General features: G+C 44.5%; 1 protein-coding gene across 4 annotated transcripts in view; it reads left to right on the top strand.

Annotated features, from left to right (window-relative positions):
* Positions 1 to 24889, top strand: part of LOC144594451 (protein shisa-6-like) — a 517988-nt gene that overhangs the window by 446820 nt on the left and 46279 nt on the right. For all 4 annotated transcript variants that reach the window (XM_078400942.1, XM_078400938.1, XM_078400941.1 and 1 more), the window contains one exon: positions 19206 to 19268. In XM_078400942.1, coding sequence (XP_078257068.1) covers positions 19206 to 19268 — 63 coding nt within the window. The remainder of the gene's footprint in view (positions 1 to 19205; positions 19269 to 24889) is intronic.

The following is a 24889-nucleotide window of genomic DNA, read 5'->3' as shown; positions in this document are numbered from 1 at the left end:
GCTGACGTTGATGGAAAGTTTAAGGAAAGTTTTCTCAGCAAACACAGCTTGTAGAGAACCTTGATAGACACAAAATGCAGGAGTAACTCAGCGGGACAGGCAGCATCTCTGGAGAGAAGGAATGGGTGAAGTTTCGGGTCGAGACATTTCTTCAGATGAGAGTCAGGGGAAAGGGAAATGAGAAATGTAGACGGTGAAGCAGAGAGAGATAGAACAAATGAATAAAAGATATGCAAAAAAATAATGATGATAAAGGAAACAGGCCATTGTTAGCTGTGTGCTAGGTGAGAATGAAAAGCTGGTATGACTTGGGTGGGAGAGGGATAGAGAGGGAGGGAATGCAGGGATTACTTGAAGGTAGAGAAATCAATATCGTACCACTGGGCTGTAAGCTGCCCAAGCGAAAAATGAGATGCTGTTCCTCCAATTTGTATTGAGCCTCACTCTGACAATGGAGGAGACCTAGGACAGAAAGGTCTGTGTGGGAATGGGAAGGGGAATTAAAGTGTTTGGCAACCGGGAGACTTCATCGCCCTGCCTTAAATCACTAATGCATGCCATGATGGTCAACTCACCCACAGCAGCCATGTTGGGAATTAGTCCCATGGTGTTTACTTTAGGTGTGCTGCCTCCCTATTGAGGATCTGTCTCCATAATTGGCACTAAAGATTATCTGCGTTAAAGGTTGCACTGCACGTTAATGAATTAGAGAACCAGGCTCTCTCACGACGGGACAGTGCTCTAGGGAACCATTCAGAAGCACAGTGGGTAGTGCATTAGAGCCCACCAACAGCAGAGTGCACAGTGGGACAGTGAATTAGAGAGTTGGCCTAGAGCACGTTGCACAATGGGACATTGAATTAGGAGGCAGCCTATAGTGGCGTGCACAGAGAGACAGTGAGTTAGAGTCTGCCTATTGATGAGTGCACAGTGAACTGGTGAATTCGAGTCTGCCTATTGCAGAGTGCACAGTGGGATAGGGAATTAAAGTCTGCCTTTATTATAGAGTGTGCAGGAGGCTGTGGGTTAGAGTGTGTGTGCTGCAGAGTGCACGCTAGGCTCCAGCCGCACACCACACCCACGTTCCCAAACCCGGCATCTGGACGCACACTTGCCCATTGGCCAGGCAGCACCCCAACTCCACACCAGACCAACTGCGGTTTGATCCTCGGAATGATTGGGTTTGACGGCACTGGGCCTAGTATGTAGGTTAATGTAGGTATGTAGGTATATAGGTTAATTGACTGGGTAAATGTAAAAAATTGTCCCTAGTGGGTGTAGGATAGTGTTAATGTGCGGGGATCGCTGGGCGGCGCGGACTTGGTGGGCCGAAAAGGCCTGTTTCCGCGCTGTATATATATGATATATGATATGATATATTTGCTGCAGTTTAGAAGATTGAGGAGGGACCTCATTGAAACTAAGACAATTGACAATGGACAATAGGTGCAGGATTTGGCCCTTCGAGCCAGCAACGCCATTCAATGTGATCATGGCTGATCATTCACAATCAGTACCCCGTTCCTGCCTTCTCCCGATACCCCCTGACTCTGCTATCATTAAGAGCTCTATCTAACTCATTCTTGAAAGCATCCAGAGAATTGGCCTCCACTGCCTTCTGAGGCAGAGAATTCCACAGATTTACAACTCTCTGAGTGAAAACGTTTTTCCTCATCTCTGTTCTAAATGGCCGACACCTTATTCTTAAACTGTGGCCCCTTGTTCTGGACTCCCGCAACTTAATGAATAGTGAAAGGACTGGATAGGGTGGATGTGGAGAAGATGTTTTCAGTAGTGAGAGAATCTAGGACCAGAAGCCATAGCCTCAGAATAAAAGGACGTTCCTTTAGAAAGGAAATGATCAGCCATGATCACATTGAATGGCGGTGCTGGCTCGAAGGGCCGAATGGCCTCCTCCTGCACCTATTGTCTATTGTCTATTGAGATGAGGAGGCATTTCTTTAGTCAGAGGGTGGTGAATCTGTGGAATTAATTGCCACAGAAGACTCTGGTTGTCAAGTCAATGAATATTTTTACGCCAGAGATTCTTAGATTCTTGATTAGAATGGGTGTCAGGGGTAATGACAGGAGAATGTGGTTGAAAGGGAACGTTAGATCAGCCATGATTGAATGGCAGAGTAGACAATAGACCTAATCCTGCTCCTATAACTTATGAACAATCAGGATGGTGCTGTATACTCCCATGTTATGGACAGGTTGCATTTGCAGTAAATCATCCATATCATGATTTTCCGTAACGCGAGGCCTCAACACAAATTGACAACGTTTTTTGCAACTTTATCATTTTGCATTTGCTTAGCTTTTTCTTCACACCTGAACTCGGTGAAGGGTGAACTTTTATTCTCAGTTATGCTACGGCAATGTGCCGATATGTCTCTCCTTCGAAGGCAGTCTCCATGGTTGGAAGATGACATGCTTCCCCTCTGTTTTGTTGGTTCTGAAGTGGGGGCGGAGCAGGGGGCAGCTGACGGGGTGGATGGGTGGGTGCACAGTTTGTGCTGCCCGTGTGGAGTTTGCATGTCCTCCTATGACCGCGTGGGTTTCCTCCGGGTGCTCCCGCATTCTCCCATGTCCCAAAGCCATGCGGGTTGGTTGGTCAATTGGCCTCTGTGAATTACCCCTGGTGTGTAGGGAGTGGATGAGAAAGTTGGAGTAGCAGAGAATTTGCATGAAGATGGACACTAAAAGCTGGAGTAACTCAGCGGGTCAGACAGCATCTCTGGAGAGAAGGAACAGGTGATCTTTTGGGTCAACCCAAAACATCACTTATTCCTTTACTCCAGATTTTTTAGATTTTAGATTTAGAGATACAGCGCGGAAACAGGCTCTTCGGCCCACCGGGTCCGTGCCGCCCAGCGATCCCCGCACATTAACACTATCCTACACACACTAGGGACAATTTTTACATTTAATTAATCCAGCCAATTAACCTACATACCTGTATGTCTTTGGAGTGTGGGAGGAAACCGAAGATCTCGGAGAAAACCCACGCAGGTCACGGGGAGAACGTACAAACTCCGTACAGACGGTGCCCGTAGTCAGGATCGAACCTGAGTCTCCGGCGCTGCATTCGCTGTAAGGCAGCAACTCTACCGCTGCGCTACCGTGCCGTAGCAGATGCTGCCTGACCTACTGAGTTACTCCAGCTTTTTGTGTCTATCTTCGGTTTAAACCAGCATCTGCATTTCCTTCCTGCACATAGAATTAGTATGAACGGGTGGTCACAATGGGCCAAAGGGCTCGTTTCCATGCTGTGTCTCTAAAGGAAAGTAAACTAACATAAACTAAATTAAAACACATTATCCTGCTTCTGCTCATCGAATTATTCTCCTATTCACTGCAGATCAGAGATTGAGGCAACAATGAACAGTTTCCATTTGGTTCGGAGAATTTCTGCATGTCAATGAAGTTCAAATATTTAGTGTAGAAAAAATTAATAAATATAAATTAGATTTATATATGCGGGATCATGAATGTTTTTGAACCTTTTATAATTTGAAATTATAAAACAATTGGATTATTTCAGCATCTGAATTTACAGATGGACCTCTAGGGAGAGTTTGGCTCATTTTCAGCCTGATAATGTGACTAGATATTCCTTTGTTAATGATTTTTAACCCTCAGCCAAAGTCAGGAATAAGGTGAAAGGATTTTATTAAACAGAAGTCTCCAAATCTCCTCCCTGTAGGCTGGGTTAATAATCAAAACACTGCAGTTGATTCCAATAAAGGCCATATTTTTAGGGGGGGCAGATATAACTGACATCACAGCTCAAAGAATTGTACAAATTATTTGATCTTGACATGTACACTCTATATATTATTGTCTTCATTGCTGCATGGTTGCTATATATACACCAATATTGAGTTATTTGTTAAAAGAGGAACAGGAGGTGGCAACTTGAAAGCATGTATCCCATTGAAAGTAGGTGCATGAGCTCCAACATTGTCCACATGTTACATCAACTATTCCAGAAGCCATGAACTGCCTTTCATCCAGCAGAGAGTTTAAGCAAAAATCAAACTGTTGGAGGAACTCGGCATGTCACACCTCATACGTGAATCGAACAGACAACATTCTCTGAATGGCGGGACTATCATATGTTGAAAGACTGGAGCGACTAGGCTTGTATACACTGGAATTTAGAAGGATGAGAGGAGATCTTATCGAAACGTATAAGATTGTTAAGGGGTTGGACACGTTAGAGGCAGGAAACATGTTCCCAATGTTGGGGGAGTCCAGAACAAGGGGCCACAGTTTAAGAATAAGGGGTAGGCCATTTAGAACTGAGATGAGGAAAAACTTTTTCAGTCAGAGAGTTGTGAATCTGTGGAATTCTCTGCCTCAGAAGGCAGTGGAGGCCAATTCTCTGAATGCATTCAAGAGAGAGCTGGATAGAGCTCTTAAGGATAGCGGAGTCAGGGGGTATGGGAAGAAGGTAGGAACGGGGTACTGATTGAGAATGATCAGCCATGATCACTTTGAATGGCGGTGCTTGCTCGAAGGGCCGAATGGCCTCCTCCTGCACCTATTGTCTATCTATTGACAACGTTTCAGTGTGGGAGATAGACACGCAATGCTGGAGCAACTCAGCGGGTCAGGCTCTGGAGAAAAGGACCAGGTGACATTTTAGGTTGGAGCCCTTCTTAGGGGACTCTTCTTCCAAGTCTAGAATGGATAGAAGAAAGAAAATGGTGAGGGGGGAAGGGTACGCCAAGAGCTGATAGTTGATAGGTAGATCAAGTTAAGGAGGGGTTCTTTGGCAGGTGAGGGAGATAAAGGTGGAGATAGGTTTTAAGGCAGGAGGTGATGAGTGCAGAAACAAAGGGCTGCAGATGGTGGAATCTGATAACCAAAGAAGGTGAGGCTTGAATATAGTTGAGAACGGTGGGGGGGAGAGAGTAGTGGACCAGAGAGGGGCGGTGGTGTGATGGGCAATGGGAGGATGTGAAGGAGAGGAAAGGAGCAAGGTGATAGAGAAGTGGGGTCGCGGGGCGAGTGGAAGAAAGGTTTGTGTGAGAGCACCTGGGTAAATCAGAAGGAGAGAGATGGGAGGGTTGGCGGGTTGACCTGAAACTGGCAAATTCAATATTCATGCCTTTTTGGGTTGTAGTCTCCCCAAGTGGAACACGAGGTGCTGTTCTTCCAGTTGTCTCGCGGCCACACACTGGCAATGGAGGGGAGTCAGACAAGAAGATGCCACCATCAGCTCTTTGTCTTCTCCACTTATCACCTCCAGCCTTTGTGACTATCTCTACCATTCTCTCCTCCACTTGACTAATCTGCCAATTAACCCCTCCTTACCTGGATCTACCTCACACCAGTTCTCGCCCTTGCCCCGCTCCTTCCCCTCAGTCTTTTCTACCAGCTATCTCCCCTCCACTCCAGTCTTGAAAAAGGGGTGCCAAACTGGAAATGCCATGGTTTCTTCTCCCTTACCAGACCCGACGAGTTGCTGCAGCAGTTTGTTATTTTTGCTTCTACGGTCTCTTGTGTCTTTAGTCTTTCAAGTAAGTTGTATCTGTACAGGGAAGGAATAATGAATGTGTACTATCAGCTTGAAACAGATTTGCAAACACATTGATCCCTTAGCTCAGCATGACTCTAGCTGTAAAAAGCCTGTGGCTCGCAATGTTTACACAATAGATCTGTAGCAGACAGTAGTTGATGATTTACCCACAATCAGTCAGTTTAATGCTCACTACTGCATAAAAGTTCTCAGATGCCCGCTTCAACCACGCCAAGCATTCAGCAATGGTATCACAAAATGCTGGAGTAACTCAGCGGGTCAGGCAGCAACTCAGGAGAAAAGGAATGGGTGACGTTTCGGGTCGAGACCCTTCTAATCCGGACTGATGTCAGGGGAGGGGGTGGGACAAAGAAAGGATGTAGTGGGAGATAGGAAGACAGTGGGAGAACTGGGAAGGGGGAGGGGAAAGAGAGGGATAGAGGAGCTATCTGAAGTTGGAGAAGTCAATGTTCATACCGCTGGGGTGTAAGCTGCCCAAGTGAAATATGGAGGTGCTGTTCAAGCTGTCAGCCATGACTGGCAGCAGAGACAGTTCCATTATTATGACCTCCCCACCACATTCTGACCACTCTAGTTCATGCTCCACTCCACAATCCCCAGGCAAAAACACACAGGCAACAGCTGGTAAAAGGTCAGAAAGAGACCACCATCAGAAAATGCCAACATCTCCACGGTTTGCAGAAATATACTTGTTAGACTTCTTCTTTCGTATGTCAACGACACCAATCAAAAGTGACAATTGGTGCTTCAGAGTACCGTAGTCGATGCTTTGCTGCAGATTTTACCAGTTCCGTAGAACTACCCAGGGTGGACGAGGAGGACATAGAGCAGCTCCCACCCCACCTGTTAGACAGTCCTCTTGGATTAATGATAGGGGTCTGAGGAAAATTATTAACCAATGTGCTCATGATGAGCAGTACCTAGGTACAGATCTGCATTTTAGCAGCCAACTACATGGACAAGAAACCTGTCCAAGCAAGTTTTCACTTGCAATCCGAACGGACAAAGGAATAACAAAGGAAAAGAGATCAACTCTCTGAAGCACCGGTTATAATGATCTTATTTAAACGATGGAACAAAATTCGTAAGCAAAAGAAGGATTTTTTGCAATAAGAAATATGACGCACACCAATCAAGATCCCTCAGAATAATAAACCTCCCACGAGACGTCGACAGAAACCTAATATAGAACTGAAAAAATTAAAAAATGCAGACGTGGGACCACTGAAATTGAAAAAAAAATACTGGAGGTACTCATCAAACCAGGCTGAGTCTGGAGAGGGAGAGAGAGAGAGAGAGAGAGAGAGAGAGAGAGAGAGAGAGAGAGAGAGAGAGAGAGAGAGAGAGAGAGAGAGAGAGAGAGAGAGAGAGAGAGAGAGAGAGAGAGAGAGAGAGAGAGAGAGAGAGAGAGAGAGAGAGAGAGAGAGAGAGAGAGAGAGAGAGAGAGAGAGAGAGAGAGAGAGAGAGAGAGAGAGAGAGAGAGAGAGAGAGAGAGAGAGAGAAATGGAGAGAGAGAGAAATGGAGAGAGAGAGAGAGAGAGAGAAATGGAGAGAGCGAGAGAGAAATGGAGAGAGAGAGAGAGAAATGGAGAGAGAAATGGAGAGAGAGAGAGAGAGAGAGAGAGAGAGAGAGAGAAATGGAGAGAGAGAGAGAGAGAGAGAGAGAGAGAGAGAGAGAGAGAGAGAAATGGAGAGAGAGAGAGAGAAATGGAGAGAGAGAGAGAGAAATGGAGTTCATGTTCCAAAACATTGTAGTTGTATCTGCCAATATCCTAGGTGGAATCATTAATTCCTTCCAATTCGCTCTCCCATTCATCATTCCAAACCAGCAAATCTTCAATTTCTTGTGCTCCTGCCCAATTACCTCATGAGAATAATGAATGACGTAATATTAACAGAGTGACTTTTATCAAGTAACAATGCATGCAATGAATATTTCTTCATTTGCACAACGATCTTATCGCCTTGTGTCACATGACTTGTATAACATCATTCATCTTGTGTATTAACTTTAAGGGAATGACTTAGAACACAGAACATACTACATGGCAGGAATAGGGCTCTCGGCCCATAATGCTTGTGCCAAACATGAAGCCAAGTTAACTCATTTATCTGCCAGCACATAGAAACATAGAAACATTGAAAATAGGTGCAGGAGTAGGCCATTCGGCCCTTCGATCATCCAACTCAGTATCCCGTACCTGCCTTCTCTCCATACCCCCTGATCCCTTTAGCCACAAGGGCCACATCTAACTCCCTCTTAAATATAGTCAATGAACTGGCCTCAACTACCTTCTGTGGCAGAGAATTCCACAGATTCACCACTCTCTGTGTGAAAAAAAACTTTCTCATCTCGGTCCTAAAAGACTTCCCCCTTATCCTTAAACTGTGACCCCTTGTTCTGGACTTCCCCAACATCGGGAACAATCTTCCTGCATCTAGCTTGTCCAATCCAACATGATCCATACCTCTCCATTCTTGAATATGCATGTGCATATCTAAAAGTCCCTTACATCACTATCATATCTGAGCCCACCACCACCCCCGGGCAGTGTATCCCAGTCCTATACCACCCTCTGTGTAAAAAACATCCCGTACATCACCTTTCAATGTTGCCCCTTTCACCTTAAAGCTATGCTGTCCAGTCTTTGACATTTCCACTCTGGGGAACTGGTTCTGACAGCCCATCTTATCTTTTCCTCTCATCATTTTATATACTGGTATGAAGTCTCCCCTCCAGCCTCTGACACTCCAGGGAAAACAATCCAAGTCTATCCAGTGCCTTCTTTTAGCTAATGCCTCTAATCCATGCAGCTTCCTGCTAAACCTTTTTCTGCACCCTCTCCAATGCCTCTACATCCTTTTATAATGGGGTGACCACAACTGTATGCAATACTCCAAATGCACCCCAATCAATGTCTTATAAAGCAGCATCATGAATTTCTGGCTCCTGTACACAATTCCACGACCAATGATGGCAAGCATACCGCACAACGTCTGTCTACTCGACCTACCCTGTGTTGCCACTATCAGGGTGGAATGGAGATCCCTCCGTACAATAATGCTGTCAAAGATCTTGCCATTAACTGTATATTTTCTCCTTCAATTTAACCTCCCAAAGTGCAATGCCTCACACTTGCTATGATTAAATGTCATCTGCCATTTTTTTCTGCCCATTTTTGTAGCTGATCTGTCCTACTGTATACCTTGGGTGACGTTTCGGGGCGAGACCCTTCTTCAGTCTGAAGAAGGGTCTCAACCCGAAACGTCACCATTTACTTCTCTCCCGAGATGCTGCCTGTCCCGTTGAGTTACTCCGGCACTTTGTGTCTACCTTCGATTTTAACCAGCATCTGCAATTCTTTTCCTACACTTCTGTATACCTTGACAGCCTTCCTCACTGCCTCCAACTCCAGCAAACTCGATGTCATCTACAAACTTACTAACCGACCCATCCACACTTATGTCTAATTCATTTATATATATATCACAATCAACAGATAACAAATTAATATGTGCATTATTTTATGTTTAATTGTGAGGACTAGATAGAGGATAATCTAAATGTTTGTAGGATAATACCTTCAATACCTTTCTCTGTGATGGGTTATTCACTTGTCTGTTACCCCCAGATTCTGTACCATGAGATGCTCCCCATTCAGACTGTTGGACAATGGTCCCTTGTCCACCAGGCTGTGAGTCCACACAGCCCACCACCACCACCAATACAACGTATATGATCATCTGCATGCCATTACTGCAGAACTTGACTGGCCAGCCTCAACATTATCCCCCACCTCAACCATTAGTAAGCCAGTTCTGAATCCACACGACCAAGTCACTGTGAATCCCATACATCTTCATCTTCTGGATCAGCCTATCATGAGCAACTTTATCAATTGCCTTACTAAAATCTATGTAGGCAATGTCCACCGTTTTATCCTTATCGATCACCTTTGTCACCTCCTCAGAAAACTTGATCAAGTCAGGTATAAAGCCAAGCTGATTGTCCCTAATTCGCACATTCACTTCCAAATGGGAGTATATCCTATCCCAAATAATCCTCTCCAAAAGCTTCATTATTCATGAACTTCGTTACTACTGATATGAGGCTATTCCCCAGATTCCCTCGGCTTCCCTTTTTAAACAAAGGAACAACATTGGCTTTGCTCCAGCTCCTCAGAACCTTGTCTGTGACTGGAAAAGATGCAAAGATCTTTGCCAAGGCTCCTGCCCATTGCCCTCCTGCCCTCTTCTCTTGTCCCTCCCGATGACCTGGGATAGATCTCATCAAATCTTACTATCGTACCATATCGTATTAAGCATGGAGATTTATCTACCTAAATGCCCTTCAAATGCACTGACACCACCTCCTTCTTGATTGCAAATTGCCCTTGCATATTAGTATTCTCCACACTTGGCCACAACGTTTATAATCGGCTCTTTTGATATTGGAATAATTTAAATCAGAAAGGCTGTGCATACTCTTTTCATATTCATTTTTGACAAACACAGCATTGATTAACGTGTTCAAATGCTGATTTGATTGTAGAGATGGCCCACTTTCTTGAACCACTGCAGTGCATGTAGTAAATGTATTCTAACAATGTTATTGACTGCATTTAAACCCAGTAATAATGTAGGGAAAGTTAGATACTTCAAAGTGGCCAAAGTTCTGTCTTAGAAAGGCACCTGCAGTTAGTGGCCTTCCTCTCCATCCCCTGCCTTCTTTTACATTGAGCAGGAACAGCAGGCTGCGTTTCCAGCTTGTTGCTTCCTGCAGGGCCAAGGGAGCTCTGTTAACAGGCTACTAGTTGCACTCAAAACGTTTCAACAGCACCAAGAAACCTTGGTCTGATTGTTTCACCATCTGTTGCCATTGCCTTGACTGCCATCCAAACTTCAAGGCAGGTGTGCTTTGCCACTGTGGTTTAATGAACAATGTGAGCAGAATGACAATGGTTGCACACGATATTTCACATGATAGCCTCCAGGGGATGGTGGTTGGCCTCAGACCGACATAAACCAGCCCGTGTTTGATGAACATCTGCAAATGGACCTCTTCCCATTTAGCATTGAGGAGAGCATCATGCCAAAAGCATCTGTTAATATCAACAACTAGATTTCTACACAGAGGCACCATATAGATATTAAACCCCTCGCCCAAAACCTGCATTCGGAAATTGTTCATCGACAACTTCATACATTTTTAAACAAAAATTATATTTTGTGATGCTAATGTTTTTTAATCAGACTAAGAAAACAGGCTGGTCATTATTGGAATCCTTTTAGATAAAAATCTGGAAGAAAACGCAAGGTACATCTGATGCTTTTTCCACCACACCTGATGACAATCGAAGACATCCAATTATCATTACCTCGGTTTATGTTAAAAAATATATATATTTATGTTTCAAAATATTTTTTTTTCAAATTAGCAAATAGCCTCAGATTGAGAAAGGTAGATGAGCTCACTATCCATGCCTCAGTTATTAATGAGGACAATCTAATCTGCAACATTATTGTAAAAGCTTTTCTTTAATTTCTCTGCACATTGAAACACCTCATTTGATTAATCACACATATTAAAGTATCATAATGTCTTAATCCTGTCCTAATGCCTCACGCGGGCAAAAGTTAAATAATATCAGAAACCTGTTAACCGTAGATAATGACTAAGCACAAGCAACCTTGAATTTAGACACGACTTTAGCCAGAGTTGTGGGATCAAAGTCACTGTAATGATTTGAATTAATGTATTTCACCAAGTTTCAAGTCATTTACTGAAAAGAAAACGCATCAATTTGTTGGCACATTGGTGCAGTTAGTAGTGCTGCTGTCTCACAGATCCTGTGACTAGGTACAATTCTAACTTCAGGTACCATCTGCATAAGTTTACATGTTCTCACTGGGACTATGTGGATTACTGGTGGATAATCTGTTTTTTCACCACTTCCGCAAGATGGGTATGTCAGTAGATTACTTGAACATTTGCCCTTAATATGCAAGTGAGTGATGGAACCTAAGGGGAGTATAGTTTAGTTTAGTTTAATTTAGTTTAATTTAGAGATACAGCGTGGAAACAGGCCCTTCGGCCTACCAAGTCCGCACCGACCAGCGATCCCCGCACACTAACGCTATCCTACACACACTGAGGACAATTTACAATTATACCAGGCCAATTAACCTACAAACCTGGACATGTTTGGAATATGGGAGGAAACCGGAGATCCCGGAGAAAACCCACGCAGGTCACGGGGAGAACGTACAGACAGCACCTGTAGTCAGAATCGAACCTGGGTCTCTGGAGCTGTAAGGCAGCAATTCTACCGCTGCGCCACCGTACTGAGGATGAGAATGTTGGAAGAATAATATAGAATTTATAGACAAATGGGTGTTGGTTGATGGCACAGCACAGATTCAATGGGCCGAACCTGGTCATCCCAAGCTCCATGCCTGCATGAGTGGCTTCCTCCAACTCTGTGTCCTCACGCATGCTTGCGACTTCTCCGTCTCCGGATTACTGCGATGCATCTTTATTTGAGCATTGAAGGCTGATATTTTAGTGTTGCCTTCCTGCCCCAGGCAATCCTGACCCAACATCAATATGTCCTCACCTCACCCATCTCATCTTTCAAAAATATCCACAAAATCGAAAAGTCACTCATGTGCTCCCCAACAGTCCACACCCGTCTCTCCCTCCATTTTGTCCACAGTGTCGACCTCTCTTCCTCCAAAGTCAGTGGATGCCTGATTGCTATCAATGCCACAACAGGTAGGAAATACAATATTGCAGGAAAAACAGAAAAAGTTACTGAATTGTTCTCGACTAATACTATCAAACATGTCCGCCAGAGACCTGACAGAAATATAAGTTACTCCTGAAAGTATTTTTACTCAAAACTTTATCATTAGGTTGTCAATTAATAGAATATTTAAAAATAAATTGCAAGTTGACCATTGTTTTATAACATCTAGGTCTTCTCCTCAAGATCGTTTCCTACTTCTACTCTCTCTCATCCTTTCCTCACAACCCCACCTCCCTACCCCCTCTCCCTACCCCACTCTAACTACCCCCCTCTCCCTACCCCCCTCTCCCTACCCCACTTCCTACCCCACTTCCCTTCCCACTCTCCCTACCCCACTCTCCCTACCCCACTCTCCCTACCCCCCTCTCCCTGCCCCCCTCTCCCTACACCCCTCTCCCTACCCCCCTCTCCCTACCCCACTCTAACTACCCCACTCTCCCTACCCCCCTCTCCCTACCCCACTCTCCCTACCCCCCTCTCCCTACCCGCCTCTCCCTACCCCCCTCCCCCTACCCCCCTCCCCCTACCCCCCTCCCCCTACCCCCCTCCCCCTACCCCACTCTCCCTACCCCCCCTCTCCCTACCCCCCTCTCCCTGCCCCCCTCTCCCTACCCCCCTCTCCCTACCCCCCTCTCCCTACCCCCCTCCCCCTACCCCCTCCCCCTACCCCACTCCCCCTACCCCCTTCTCCCTACCCCCCTCTCCCTACCCCACTCTCCCTACCCCCCTCTCCCTACCCGCCTCTCCCTGCCCCCCTCTCCCTACCCCCCTCTCCCTACCCCCCTCCCCCTACCCCCCTCCCCCTACCCCCCTCTCCCTACCCCCCTCTCCCTACCCCACTCTAACTACCCCCCTCCCCCTACCCCCCTCCCCCTACCCCCCTCTCCCTACCCCACTCTAACTACCCCACTCTAACTACCCCCCTCTCCCTACCCCACTCTCCCTACCCCCCTCTCCCTACCCCACTCTCCCTACCCCACCTCCCTACCCCACTCTCCCTACCCCACCCCCTACCCCACCTCCCTATTCCACTTCCCTTCCCCACTCTCCCTACCCCACTCTCCCTACCCCACTCTCCCTACCCCACTCTCCCTACCCCACTCTCCCTACCCCACTCTCCCTACCCCACTCTCCCTACCCCACTCTCCCTACCCCACTCTCCCTACCCCACTCTCCCTACCCCACTCTCCCTACCCCACTCTCCCTACCCCACTCTCCCTACCCCCCTCTCCCTACCCCCTCTCCCTACACCCCTCTCTCTACCCGCCTCTCCCTACCCCCTTCTCCCTACCCCCCTCTCCCTACCCCCCTCTCCCTACCCCCCTCTCCCTACCCCCCTCTCCCTACCCCACTCTCCCTACCCCACTCTCCCTACCCCACTCTCCCTACCCCACTCTCCCTACCCCACTCTCCCTACCCCACTCTCCCTACCCCACTCTCCCTACCAACCCTCTCCCTATCCCACACTCCCTACCCCACTCTCCCTACCCCACTCTCCCTACCCCACTCTCCCTACCCCACTCTCCCTACCCCACTCTCCCTACCCCACTCTCCCTACCCCACTCTCCCTACCCCACTCTCCCTACCAACCCTCTCCCTATCCCACACTCCCTACCCCACTCTCCCTACCCCACTCTCCCTACCCCCCTCTCCCTACCCCACTCTCCCTACCCCACTCTCCCTACCCCACTCTCCCTACCCCACTCTCCCTACCCCACTCTCCCTACCCCACTCTCCCTACCCCACCTCCCTACCCCACTCTCCCTACCCCACTCTCCTTTCTGTCTCTCGCCTCTCTCTCATTTCTCCTCAATTCCCCACATCCCTTTTTTTCTTTCCCGCCTTTTTATTACCTTCTCTGAGGCACCTCCCTTCACTTCTCCCTCTCTCCTCTGCGCTTCCTCTCTTTTTCTTCCCCTTGCGCTTCTCCCTCCCCCCGCCCCTCCCCTCAGCCTTTCACAATATCTTCCTCTCACCTTCTCCCTGTTTCCCTCTCCCTCTCCCTCTCCTGCTCATCATAACATATAACATATAACAACTACAGCATGGAAACAGGCCTGTCCGGCCCTACCAGTCCACGCCGACCATTCTCCCTGACCTAGTCTCATCTACCTGCACTCAGACCATAACCCTCCAATCCCCTCCTATCCATATACCTATCCAATTTACTCTTAAATAATAAAATCGAGCCAGCCTCCACCACTTCCACCGGAAGCCCATTCCATACAGCCACAACCCTCTGAGTAAAGAAGTTCCCCCTCATGTTACCCCTAAACCTTTGTCCCTCAATTCTGAAGCTATGTCCCCTTGTTGGAATCTTCCCCACTCTCAAAGGGAAAAGCCTACCCACGTCAACTCTGTCCGTCCCTCTCATAATTTTAAAAACCTCTATCAAGTCCCCCCTCAACCTTCTACGCTCCAAAGAATAAAGACCCATCCTGTTCAACCTCTCTCTGTAGCCTAAGTGCTGAAACCCAGGCAACATTCTAGTAAATCTCCTCTGTACCCTCTCCATTTTGTCGACATCCTTCCTATAATTTGGCGACCAGAACTGCACACCATACTCCAGATTCGGCCTCACCAATGCCCTGTACAATTTCAACATTACATCCCAACTTCTATACTCGATGCTCTGATTTATAAAGGCAAGCATACCAAACGCCTTCTTCACCACCCTATCCACATGAGATTCCACCTTCAGGGAACAATGCACAGTTATTCCCAGATCCTTCTCTCCACTGCATTCCTCAATTCCCTACCATTTACCCTGTACGTCCTATTTTGATTTGTCCTACCAAAATGCAGCACCTCACACTTATCAGCATTAAACTCCATCTGCCATCTTTCAGCCCACCCTTCCAAAAGGCCCAAGTCTCTCTGTAGACTTTGAAAATCTACCTCACTATCAACTACTCCACCTATCTTAGTATCATCTGCATATTTACTAATCCAATTTGCCACACCATCATCCAGATCATTAATGTAAATGACAAACAACAGTGGACCCAACACAGATCCTTGGGGCACTCCACTAGACACTCCACTAGACATCAGAATCACGTTGGAGCTCAACACCCTACTCTTGCCATTGGGCATCAAAGCAGCAGATGGCACCTCACTCCTGTTCACTGTGGCCACGGGGCACCCTAGTCCAACAGTGTACAGTAATGGCATGCAGATGATCATATACGTTGTATTGGTGGTGGTGGTGGGCTGTGTGGACTCACAGCCTGGTGGGCAAGGGACCATTGTCCAACAGTCTGAATGGGGAGCATCTCATGGTCCAGAATCTGGGGGTAACACACAAGTGAATAACCCATCACAGAGAAAGGTATTGAAGGTATTATCCTACAAACATTTAGATTATCCTCTATCTAGTCCTCACAATTAAACATAAAATAATGCACATATTAATTTGTTATCAAGACATTGATTGCATGTCTAAGCTCCAGTTAACACAAATGCTTCATTGCACTTATGAATGAATGCTTGTGCAATTACTTGTTCAGTGACATGAAATATTATTGACTCACCAATTATATTTGTGCTGAACTTTTCATTTCATGCCAAGACATTTCAAAACTCCTCCATATGTTCACATTCTATGCAAATGTGAGCTAAACCTAGCAGTATTTACAGTAGACTTTTATATCATTCACTTTTGCTAAATCTCCAAGGTGTGAACTGATATTAAAATTCCAAGATATAGTCATAATTCCCTTTAAATTGGTTTATTTCAGGGGGAAAAAAGCAATTTGCAATATAAAAACACCCAGCATTTATCTTGTCCTTAATCTCCACAAATTCATTCAAAGCTCAGGTTCACTATTCATCTGCCAAGTAAACTCTCATTTTCCATAAACAATTCTTGGGGAGAAGAGTGTAGCCATTATTCTTCGGGTTGGCAGAGTGATGCATCGGGTAGTATTGCCACCACACAATTCTATGCAGGTTCAATCCCGACGTCGGTTGCTATCTGTGTGGAGTTTGCACGTTCTCCCTTTAAGTAACCATGTAGGTTTCCTTCGAGTGCTCTGGTTTCCTCCCACATCCCAAAGATGTGCGGTTTTGTAGGTTAATTGGCCTATGTAATGTGCCCCTCGTGTGCAGGGAGCGGGTGAGAAAATGGCCTGGCATAGAATTAGCGTGAAAGGGTGATCGATGGTCAGCATGGACTCAGTTGGCTGAAGGGCAATCTAAACTCTCTAAACTCTAAACTCTAAACCAACTCTTAGTGCACCCCTTATGTGAGTGTTTGCACGTTGACTTCTCCAACTTTAGATAGTTCCTCTGTCCCTCTCTTCCCCTCCCTTTTCCTAGATCTCCCACTGTCTTTCTGTCTCCACCTATATCCTTCCTTTGTCCCGCCCCCCTGACAGCAGTCTGAAGAAGGGTCTCAACCCGAAACGTCACCCATTCTGACCTGCTGAGTTACTCCAGCATTTTGTGAATAAATACCATCGATTTGTACCAGCATCTGCAGTTATTTTCTTACCTTATGTGAGTGTCCTCAGTGAAGCTAGTGTTGTTAATTATCCAGGCCCAGTGCCGATCAGTGCCTTATCAATCGTTCATCACGATTCCTGCCTACAGAATTGCTTTGATAGCCAATTATCACGCATGGCCAAGATTAGCAGCTGTAAGAAGAATTAGAATGTGTTTGAATATCAAACAGTCACAAACATTCATTAAAAATAAAAAAGATTAAAAATAGACCTTTTTAATTCTTAAAAATGGTTTGAAAAATATTTTAAAATAAAACACTTAAAATCAATTAAATTCACTAGAAACAGGAACTGCAGATGCTAGGTTACAAAAAAGAAGCAGTGTGTTGGAGTAGCTCAGCGGATCAGGTACCATCTCAGGAGAACAATTAAATGCTCACATTATATCTATTTTTATAGAAATTAATTATCCTATGTTTACTCTTCACCCTTGCAGTCAATCTCATTTATTCAGTTGAATGATTTCTTAGTTGTTGTTCTGGATCTAACTGAAATACATCATGAACACTGGAATATCAGAAGTTCGCTCCTATTGAATGGAGAGTGCACATATGAAGCTAAATCAAATACTCAGTTCACGTCTATAAATATCTGCCTTTGTGCAGAGGTGCACAACTTTGTATAGGACTGCCAGCATTTCTGGGAAAGATTTAAGACATAGCATTTTTTGCAATCTTAAGAATGTCCAAAAGCACTCAGCAGGTCAATGAATTACTTCAGAAGTAATATTGCTTGTTACCTAATGGATGCCCACAGTGCAAGCATGTTATTTGTAGCATTGTTCTTTTAACAGCTAAGAAATTAATGAACAACTAGTCCACTTCCCTAACTTGAGTTGAAGAACAGATGTTAACCATGGGGCTAAAGAAGGGTCTCGACCAGAAACATCACCCATTCCTTCTCTCCAAAATGCTGCCTGACCTGCTGAGTTACTCCAGCATTTTGTGATACAACAGATGTTATCAGATCACTTGCCAGGCAACTCTCCTCTTCCACAAAATAGTTCCTAGGGAGAAGAGCCTGGCCATTATTCTCATCAATTGGACATCATCTCCTGCAATGCAGGAGACAAGATCCATCACTGAAGAGGGAATATTGTCACCCAGCCATGGCTGATGCTTTAGTGCAACATCTGTGAACATTGCCCATTATCTCCTATCACTTTTATGTTGATATTTTGTGGATTCCATGCACTCCTGGCTGAATTAACTTGATCGCCATTACATCTGTAATCGCTCCAGCTGCGATAAACTGCAAGGTCTAAAGGTTGTTAACCTTGCCCCAGGGCTAGTCGCTTTGCTGCGTGGCCTTCTTCTTTTATGGATGCTCTCTTGTGCACCTGAAAAGAAGATTTGCTTAGTATTGGGAAGAACCAGAATGTTTCAACAGTGCTGAGATAGGAATCTCAATTTACTGGTAACTTGCTGACCAATGAACATAACTGCTAATGCCAAACGTGCAAGAGAACAGCAGAGATGGAGACCTGTAAAGCACAATGGTGTATTGTCTGAATGATCTGACGTAGCCTTGCCTTTTGTATAATTTTACAGAGAAAATAAAAAATGATGAATGAAAGTCGATGATTGTAACATCATAATAGCTGCATTTGTTATGTAAATTTGAAATGTTCATGTTGTATCAAAATGTTGAAAGACTCAATTGATCATTTGGCTCCTTCTGACAAATGATCTACTTTAGTTAAACATTAATGATTCTTCAACCAACCTGAATTCACTAGGTAGCAATTGGGATGGACAACTGAGAATGTATTGGTCTCTAGTTAATATATGGCTCCACTGTATGTATGTGAATTTGTAGAATTTGGTTTGCAAGATTTTGTTGACAGATGAATGCGTTCTGTTTTATTATTTAAATGTGTCCACACGCTGAGCTAAAGAGAAAGGAAGTAGCTTTTAGAGAAGGGCCATTTTAATTCAGATTGCACGTGGTGTTCATATGTCAAATGCCGGCGTTTCCACTTCTGCAACCAGTCAGGGGACTTCAAACCCAAATTGTCCACAGCGTTGTCATCCATTCAATCTGAATAAGCATCTGCTTCACACAAAGCAATCTTGTAGCATCCATGCTCCAAGATTCCCCAGAGACAAAAATCACAATTTTTTTTACTTACTTTTGCAATCATTTACACATATCATAACATTAATACAATCGACAACAAATTGATAACATGGCTATGTTCAGTTATGACATGTTGGTATCTTCAAAAGCACAGTATATATTCTGTATAAATCTGCAAATTTTAAGCAATTAAAATGTTTGTTGGGGGAATAAGTTGCCAGAATTTATTTTTGCTTCACCTCTTTTTTCTTTGTTTCGCAGGTAACCATCACCATAATTACAATCACTTGGGATTGATCAGTCCCACTCAGACCCCCACCAATGGTGAGTGAAAGTATTTAGCGTTTTGAAGGCTAGGGTTCTTCCTCATTCCTTGTTCTTGTTGAGGCAGGTGGGGAAATGACGATGTGCTAGTGCCTGGGAACTCAATGGACCCAGGGACTAATCAACTCATCTCATATTACAATTAAAACAATGGCTGGGAATCGATAATATATCAGTGTTTGCGAAATAGTCTCTTTATTTTCCTCAACGCTGCTACTTCAGCACATCTTTGTGCTAGAATTAGGTAAGTATCATCGACATGGAATGAAGAATGAGTGGCACCATTCTCACTATGTCCCAATCTATTTTACAGCCAAATGATTGCATTTTGAAGTGAAATTATTACTGCATGGCAGGAAAACTTAGCAACCCATCTGTACACAGCAAGTACACAACAGTGAAATTAATACAAAGATAGTTGACAGCCACATTAAGGGAGAAGAATGAAGCTTCTAAATTGCCTTGCTTAAATTACCAGGAAGTTCATTGCACTATGTGCTTGTCGATTCTTGTTCTGGTGGAATCTTAACAGCTTCCTGCATTGATGGATTTGTGTCCTTACCAAGCCACCCATTTCTAATGTTCTTGATGAAGTCTAACTTTCATTGAAAAATAATAATTGGAAACTGCTTCAGCACCTCATGATGGTCAGGTTAATGTTAATAATCAGTTTTAAAGATCACTTCACACTTGAGCTTTTATTTTTTATGTTTATGCAGCAAATTTCTGTACAGGTTGATGTATCCGTGTCATTGTTTTTATTGAGGTATTACTCTCAAAATGTTTATTTGATTTTCCTAGTATAAACACTCGGTGTGAACCAGAGTTAGAAAAGGAGAAATGTATTGAACTACTAGACCAAGTAGACTCGTTGGGCCCAAACCTCTCCTGCATTGGTGCAGCACCTTCTCCTCTCCCTCTCTTCCCCTTCCCCCCTCCCCCTCACCTCCTGCCCCTCCCCTCCCTTCTCCCCCTCTCCCTCTCCCCCCTCCCTCCTCCCCTCTCCCCCCTCCCCTACACCCCCCTCCTCCCCTCAACCCCTCCCCCTTCTCCTCCCTCCCTCCACCCCCTCCCTCCTTCCCCCCTCCCTCTCTAGTAGATTTAAACGTTAAAATGTGAATAACTTAAAAAATATAACAATATTTCAATATGTCATTGAAACTTCTTCCATTAGCACCAAAGGGGTGACGGTGAGTAAGGTGGGCCTAAAATTGTCATGCTATCGTGTACCGTTTTGTTTGTAGTTCAGGAAAAAACAAACAAACAAACGAGAGTTTTAGTATATAGATGGTATAGAGATGAAATTCAACACTTAGATTCATAGATTCATTGAGTTACACAGATCAGAAACAGGACCTTCAGCCCAAAGTATCCATGTTGGCAAGGTACCAAGGTTTTCAGTCAGAGAGTGGTGAAGGTGTGGAATTCTCTGCCTCAGAAGGCAGTGGAGGCCAGTTCGTTGGATGCTTTCAAGAGAGAGCTGGATAGAGCTCTTAAGGATAGCGGAGTGAGGGGGTATGGGGAGAAGGCAGGAACGGGGTGCTGATTGAGAGTGATCAGCCATGATCGCATTGAATGGCGGTGCTGGCTCGAAGGGCTGAATGGCCTACTCCTGCACCTATCGTCTATTGTCTATTGTCTATTGTCTATTGTACCTTTATGCTAATCCTATTTACCTGCATTTGGCCCATATCCGTCTAAACATTTTCTATTTGTACCTATCCAAATGTCTCTAAAATGGTGGAACTCTACCCCCTATAGCAGTGTGTTCCATATACCTAGCTCCGTGTGAAAATATTGTCCCTCAGATTCCTTTTACAACTTTCTCCTTTCACTAGAAAACTTTTCATTCTAGTTTTCGACTACTCTACTTTGGGTAAAATACTGTGACTATCTACCCTATCTATTCCCTTCCTAATTATATAAACCTGTGTAAATGTACCCCTCAGACTCCTTTGCCCCAAGGTAAATAATTCCAGACTATCCAATCTCTCCTCATAACTCAGGCCGTCATTCGGTGAGCTTTTTCTGCACCCTCTCCAGTACAATCAAATCCTCTCTCCAGCACAGCACCCAGAACTGCATGCTATATTCCTAGTGCTGCCTCTGTGATGTTTTGTGTGACTGCAACATGACATTCCAACTCCTGGACACAATACCTCGGCTGATGAAGGCAAGTGTATCATACACCTTCTTCACCACTCAGTCTGCAGGTGTAGCCACTTTCGGGGAATTATTTAGTTGCACCCCAAGGTCTTATTATTCAGTAACACATCGCAGGGTCAGAGCATTTGTGACTATTATTCAACTCAATCTAGCAGTATCAACAGGACTAATATGTTTCCAAGGTCATTATATGGGAATATTTATAATTAAAAAATAATAAGGAACTATTGCTTCAGGGTGAGCACAAACAAATGGTTTATACATAAAAATAATCTATCTTTTCGGTATGCTGGCCTTCATCAGACAGGGTATTGAATTTAGAAGATGGGACGTTATGTTATAGTTGTACAGGACATTGGTGAAACCACAATTGGAGTGTTGTATTCAGGTTTGGTAATCCTGCTATCGGAATGATGTCAATAGACAATAGACAATAGGTGCAGGAGTAGGCCATTCGGCCCTTCGAGCCAGCACCACCATTCAATGTGATCATGGCTGATCATTCTCAATCAGTACCCCGTTCCTGCCTACTCCCCATACCCTCTGACTCCGCTATCCTTAAGAGCTCTATCTAGCTCTCTCTTGAATGCATTCAGAGACTTAGCCTCCACTGCCTTCTGAGGCAGAGAATTCCATTGAATGTCATTAAGCTGGAAAGAGTGCAGAGAAGATTTATGAGGATGTTGCCAGGACTGAGGGCCTGAGCTATACAGGGAGAAATTGGGAAAGCTAGGGCTTTATTCCTTGGAGCGCAGGAGGCCAAGGCGTCATTTTATAGAGGCGTATAAAATAACGAGGGGGAATTGATAAGATGAAGGAAGGCACAGTCTTTTACCCAAGATAGGGAAATCAAACACCAGAGGACATAGGTTCAAGTTGAGAGGAGGAAGGTTTGGTAAGGAACGTGAGGGGCAACTTTTTCACTCAGAGGGTGGTGAGTATATGGAACGAGCTGCCAATGGAAGTAGATGAGGTGGGTACAATAATAGTTATACGATACTTGGACAGGTACATGGAAAGGAAAGGTTTAGAGGAATGTGGACAAAATTTAGGCAAATGGGACTAGCTGAGATGGAGCATCTTGGTCGGCAGGGATAGGGAAATCAAACTGACAGGCCTGGTTCCATCCTGTATGACAATGTAAATTTATCTGAGCAACTTTGCTTTTTCCATCTCTTGTTGCACTGGCAGGGTCATTTTCATTGAAAATCTGGATGAGCGAGGTATGAAAAGTCATTGCCATATTTACGAATCTTCACATCAGAAAATAGAAATCCCTACATGCTCAACTATCTCCTCCGGCAGCTTGTTCCATACACCCACCACCCTTTGTGTAAAAACGTTACCCCCTCAGGTTCCTATTAAATCTTTCACCCCTCACCTTAACACTATGTTCACTGGTTGTCGATTCCCCTACTCTGTGCATTTACCCGATCTATTCCTATCATGATTTTGTACACCTCTCCAAGATCACCCCTCATCCTCCAGTGATCAAAGGAATAGGATCCTAGCCTGCTCAACCTCTCCCTGTAGCTCAGGCCCTTGAGCCCTGGCAACATTCTCGTGAATCTTCTCTGCACCCGCTCCAGCTTGACAGCATCTTTCCCATAAGATGGTGCCCAAAACTGAACACGATCCTCTAAATGTGGTCTCATATATAACTGCAACATGACTCCTCAATGTCTGTCCTCAATACTTTGACTGATGAAGGCCAATGTGCCAAAAGGCCAATGTGCCAAAAGTCTTTTTGACCACCCTATCTACCTGTGATGTCATTTTCAAGGGACTATATACCTGCACTCCTAGATCTCTCTGCTCCACAACCCAGCCAGAAGAATATACTCTGTGCCTTTAGTTCCTTCATAATGCTCCAAACGACATGCCGATTATTCAGTTGTTGGGGAATGGTCAATGTTCCTCATCAGCAGGCTGGCGTGACTTTGTTTGATTTGAAGCAGTGAGGTTTCATGGCACATGGACTCAATGCCAAGGATAAAACATTGCTGTTATCTGTAAAGGTGTGAGCTGTATTCATGGTATGGTGCTGGAGGCATATGAGGCATTGGTTAAACCTGACCTCGCATTCTGTCACACTTTTACTAACCTTTCTAAAATATCTGCAACATTCAAATTTTTTTATTTTTTTTAACAAAGTTTATTTCTGATTTTTATTAATACAGCTTTGATAATTCAATGCATGAACACATTAATGTTGATAAGTATCCCCCCACCCACCACCCCCCACCCGCAATACCATTCAATATACTAAACATAATTATTTTTTTTAAACCCCAGAGAGGAGGGAAGCAGAAAAATCGGAATGTTAAGACATATCAGGGACCATTCTAATATTTCAATTCCACTCTTAATTACATACACACATATCAAAGACGCTACCCAACCATAAAATTATCAGAGCCTAAAGCATCAATACAACTAAGAAAAGGTTGCCATATCAATGTAAACTTGTCAGCTGATTCCCTAACAGTATACCTAATCTTCTCCAATTTAATAAAATACAACATATCCCTAATCCACTGTGCAAATGTTGAAGGGTTACAATCTTTCCATTTGATCAGGATTTGTCGTCTGGCCACCATCGTGGCAAAAGACAAAAGATTTTGTTTATTATTATTTAATGCAAGATTTTGTGTTACCACACCGAATAAAGCAAGGGGGGCTGATGGTTCCAAAGATTCATTGGTAGTTTGGGAGAGCATATCAAATATTAATTGCCAAAAATTAGATAACTTAGGACAATCCCAAAACATGTGAATTAAAGTGGCTTGGTTCTGCCTGCAACGGTCACACGTGGAGTCTATATTGGGTGTAAATTGGGCTAGCTTAGCTTTGGTCCAGTGCAATCGGTGGAAAATCTTAAACTGCATAACAGTATGCTTCATGCATATCGAAGATGTGTATATACCCCCAATCATCTTTGACCAGATAAAGTCTGAAATTGTCATGCCCAGATCCCTTTCCCACTGCTCTTTTAGGGAGTTAAGACTTGTCATGTTTTCTTTTATTAGTAAAGAATAGATGTCACCTATCTTTCCCTTTCTGATTGATGTAATGTTATTAATTGAGTCACGATTAGCAACATCCCCATCAGCTGATGACATTAAAGAACGCCTACTCCTCCAAAAAGAATTTGATCTACTAACCACACAAAAAGCGGAGAACCTCTTGGTTAGGTCCCGCTATACTTACTATGAGCATGGCGATAAAACAGGGAGGGTCCTTGCACACCAACTTCGTCAAAAAGCAGCAAGTCAGGCAATCCCTGAGATCCTGGATGAATCTGGTATGATCTGTATGGATCATTCTGTCATCAACTCACGCTTTATGAGGTTTTACCGTAACTTGTATTCATCTGAATCGCTGAAGGACGACCAATTAATTAAATCATTTTTTGAAAGTGTTGAGATCCCTCATATAGACCCTGTGGCAGCAGC

Source organism: Rhinoraja longicauda, chromosome 6 (assembly GCF_053455715.1).
Source record: "Rhinoraja longicauda isolate Sanriku21f chromosome 6, sRhiLon1.1, whole genome shotgun sequence".
Taxonomy (NCBI): domain Eukaryota; kingdom Metazoa; phylum Chordata; class Chondrichthyes; order Rajiformes; family Arhynchobatidae; genus Rhinoraja; species Rhinoraja longicauda.
This window is presented reverse-complemented; position numbering and strand designations above follow the sequence as displayed.